This window comes from Nematolebias whitei, chromosome 18 (genome assembly GCF_014905685.2).
Source record: "Nematolebias whitei isolate Nwh7 chromosome 18, NemWhi1, whole genome shotgun sequence".
Taxonomy (NCBI): domain Eukaryota; kingdom Metazoa; phylum Chordata; class Actinopteri; order Cyprinodontiformes; family Rivulidae; genus Nematolebias; species Nematolebias whitei.
In genome coordinates, this window is record NC_056515.1 from 18,012,525 (window position 1) to 18,016,277 (window position 3,753).

Sequence of the window (3,753 nt, forward strand, 5' to 3'; positions counted from 1 at the left end):
AAAAAAAAAAAAAAAAAAAAAAAAAAAAAAAAAAAAAAAATTCCTCCATCAAACTCTCAATCTTTCCTTTTCTTTCTCTCTAATTTTAGATTTTTTGAGCTTTGTTTTGGTCCACATACCAGCTGGTGGCGGTAATTCGTCGTTTGCCAACGGACCTAAAAACGAAGAAGAAGAAACAGCAGAATAAGCAGGCGAAGAAGAAGAAACCAAAACGAAGGAGAATGACAGCAGCTCTGTGAGTAAATCAGTGCAGATCAGTAAATTTATGTGACGTTACCTGAGATTGTCCTCTTTTATTGACAAAACCTCCTTTTTGTGGTAGTCTTTTTAAATACTCTGCATTTTTTAATCACGGTGGGAACACAATGATAGCTGCTAAGATTAATAACTTATCTTGATCAATCTGCCTACATGCCAACTACATGACGTTCTGTTTAAAGTTGTAGACACATTACAGTCTTTGCTTAAGGACCTTCTCACACGGGCTCCACACCATTTGTACGCCGGCTAACAAACCGACGCGCCGTGTGGGCGGGGTTTGTTCTTCTGTCAGCAGCACACAGGTTCTGAGTGAACATAAAAACTCTTCCCATCACAGGAGAGGTTAAAGGTACTGTTTTTTGGGCTTATTGACATGATAGAAGTAAAGAAAAAGGCAAACACAACTTCTCTCCCCACCTACACACACAAATCAAACGCCTATTTTAAGTGTACTTTTATATAATTGAAAAGAAAATATTACTAAAAAGTAGAATTCAATATTGCTGGATTATCATTTTAAGCTAAGAGGGGAAAAAAAATCTTAAGATGCACTTTGCTAAATTAGTTTGGGCACTACTGCTTTAGAATTTTTTTTTTTAGCCCACATAATTTCAAAGTAGCAACTCAAAAATATAGCGTGAACGCTAAATAACCGTGCTAAAGCTTGCTGAAGAAGCTAAAACGTGGTTAAAATATGCAATTATAAAGTGGCAAACAGTGTGAATTCTGACTCAGCACTAAGGAGTGAGGGAGGTGTTTACAGGCAAGTAAACCACCACGCTTGTAGCTGGTCTCTAATTCTAGAATATATTTATAAAGGAATGTCTGTCTGTATGTTGTTTAGACAAAGTCTGTACCATCACCACCTGTAACAGCTGGTTTTCTGTTTGAAACGCAGATGACCATGGGTCAGCGCAGAGGCAGTGTTCTGTCCCTCGGTGTCTCTGCAGTAATGGTGTGCCTCGCTGCTTTGCTCCTCAGCAGCGTGTTGATTTACCTCTGTCTGGACAGTGTGTATCAGACGGATGAGCAGCTGGTGTATACACATGTAGGCTGCCTTCCACAACACTTTAAAATGGCAAACATGAAAAACTGTACCCCGTGGCTCCAGTGTCCACAGATTAATGCAGAGGTACGAACGCTACAGCTGATCGGCCAGGGAGCTGTTAAGAAGGTAGGTGGATTGGTGCTTAAGTTTATTGACTCTGGATATGTGTTAAGACACAATACATATTTTAAAAACACATATATTATTAAGGACCTAGTATTCTTTAGGAAGGCAAATTACCCATTGCCTTTCATGCGGGAGTTTTAAAGTAATATCACTTTATGTCGAGAAATGAAAGTGTTGCAGGTATTTTTGGTCAAACCAAGAAAGTGACATTTTGCACAGTCATGCTGGATTAAGAGATCCCATGCTCGGTGTGTGTTAAGGATGACTCTCAGCTACCACACCCAACTTTACCTGAACGTCTGTAAAACTGAACGAGTCACAGGTATTTTTGTGTTGACTGTTGTTATTTAACTGTGGAAGCCATCTTGAAGTGGATTGACTACAAGTTAATCTGTTGTAGATTTGCATCCAGTACTTTCTGGAAGCTTCATTCCATTTTGCCAAGTGGCTCAGGAGATATTTTGCTAACAGTTAATGCCTAAGTTTTATACAAAAATATTGCCCAATGTGTAGCCACGTTGTAGCCGTTTTTGCGTTTTACAGGAATCCCTTAACTGCAGCAGCCATCTTGAATTAAGCTGACTCCAAGTGTTCTAGTTGTAGATCTAAACCAAGTGTCTCATTAGTTCTGTTAGGACTCATAACATGGAAATAAGCTGGGAATTTTTGTTCACTAACATTTAGGGATGCACAATATTGGATTTTTGGCTGATACCAATATTTTATATACGAACATATTCCTCTTATTTAGGCTTATTTGCTACAAAAATTGTGCAACAGCTGTAAGAGCTGGTGACATATATTCAGTAACAGCCATATGATATGCACTTTAACTTATATTAAATGAACAGTGTTAAATGTTATTTATTAGCATTAGTCACCTGTGATGCTGTCTCACATGTGGAGGCTTGTTCCAGGTTCCTATAGCTGCAGTGTGTGATCCTCTGCACTCTTGTGCATGAAGGACAGACTTTTTAAGTTCAAAGTTTTTGTCTATCCATTGTGCTGTAAGACTAATCATGCTAACGGGGCTAACACTTGATGTCTGTGGTAAAACTCACCCAAGTGCTGTCAACTATTAGCTTCTCAATGACGTCGGAAATGACGGCTTGTAACTCGCATAAGGTTATGTCGGAAAAATGTCTCAGACTGGGGACGATGTAACGAGGCTCAACGTACTCCATAAATCTTTGGAATCTGACATCCTCAACAACAAAAAAAACCTTCCACACCACCGACATTTTGACTTCTTCCTCTCCGCCGTGATCAGATCAGCTTGCGACGTCATCATGTTGTGCTGGTGCTGCAGGCGTCCTTGTCACTGGGTTATACAAAACCAGTGCCTTTTTATAAGGGAGTTATTTCGATGGAATGGCCGATGTCCAATATTTAACTTTAACGCAAATATCGGCCGATATCGATACTATGCCGATAATATTGTGCATCCCTAGTAACATTTATAAATTGTCTGAATGTGTAAAGTCAACTGAGCGGGCTCTTTTTGTCCCTCTCAGGTTTTTCTGTCAGAGTGGAAGGGTCAGAAGGTGGCTCTGTCCAAGCTGACCTCTCTGGATTACCTGGAAGACTTTCTCCATGGGTTGTCGATGCTGCAGGCTTTACAGGGGTCACTAGTGGTCCAGTTGGTGGGGTTCTGCCTTGAGGACCACGTCATCGTTACCCAGCACCACCCGCATGGCTCACTGCTCAACCTGGAAAATGTCCTTGCACAACGGCAGCAGTACAACACGTGGCAGATACGGCTGAGACTAGCTATAGAATACGTCACCATTCTCCATTATCTTCACAACAGCCCAGCCGGGCGACGAGTAATGTGCGACTCCAACAGCTTGGAGAAAACTCTTTCCCAGTTTCTGCTGACTAACGACTTTCACTTGGTGGTGAATGATCTGGACGCGCTGCCTGAAGTGGATCTGTCCAGGAACCTGTTGGTAAAATGTGGCCATCGGGAGCTCACTGGAGATTTTGTTGCCCCAGAGCAGCTTTGGCCTTTCAGAAGTAGTGGGCAGCCATTTTCAGACAGTGTCATGCCCGCATATGATGAAAAGACAGATATCTGGAAGATTCCAAGCGTGACACAGTTCATATTGGGAAAGACACCTGAAACAGAACTGGTTCGCTTCCATCTTTTTCAGATCCATAAGGAATGCAAGGAGGAAGACCCCAAGCTCCGACCTTCAGCTCTGGATGTTCTGAAAGTGTACAAGTCGGTCTACAGTGCCATGGTACAACACAATTCTGCTGTCAGGGACATGTTGTAGGATAACGCTGTTTACAAAGACGCAACTTTTTTTTTTTTT

At 41.5% G+C, this 3,753-nt stretch overlaps 1 protein-coding gene across 1 annotated transcript; it reads left to right on the top strand.

The window, feature by feature from the left end:
• The first annotated feature begins 196 nt into the window (after window positions 1-196).
• On the top strand, window positions 197-3,753 carry pomk (protein O-mannose kinase). Its single transcript, XM_037691865.1, has 3 exons — window positions 197-235; window positions 1,160-1,435; window positions 2,950-3,753. The coding sequence occupies exons 2-3, from the start codon at window positions 1,160-1,162 to the stop codon at window positions 3,712-3,714; spliced, it is 1,041 nt and encodes a 346-aa protein (XP_037547793.1). The 5' UTR covers window positions 197-235; the 3' UTR covers window positions 3,715-3,753.

Bases quoted from the DNA above. Each gene is read 5' to 3' on its own strand.
- pomk (XM_037691865.1), top strand. From the start codon at position 1,160: ATGACCATGGGTCAGCGCAGAGGCAGTGTTCTGTCCCTCGGTGTCTCT. The intron at 1,436-2,949 runs GTAGGTGGATTG...TGTCCCTCTCAG, and splicing joins GCCAGGGAGCTGTTAAGAAG to GTTTTTCTGTCAGAGTGGAA.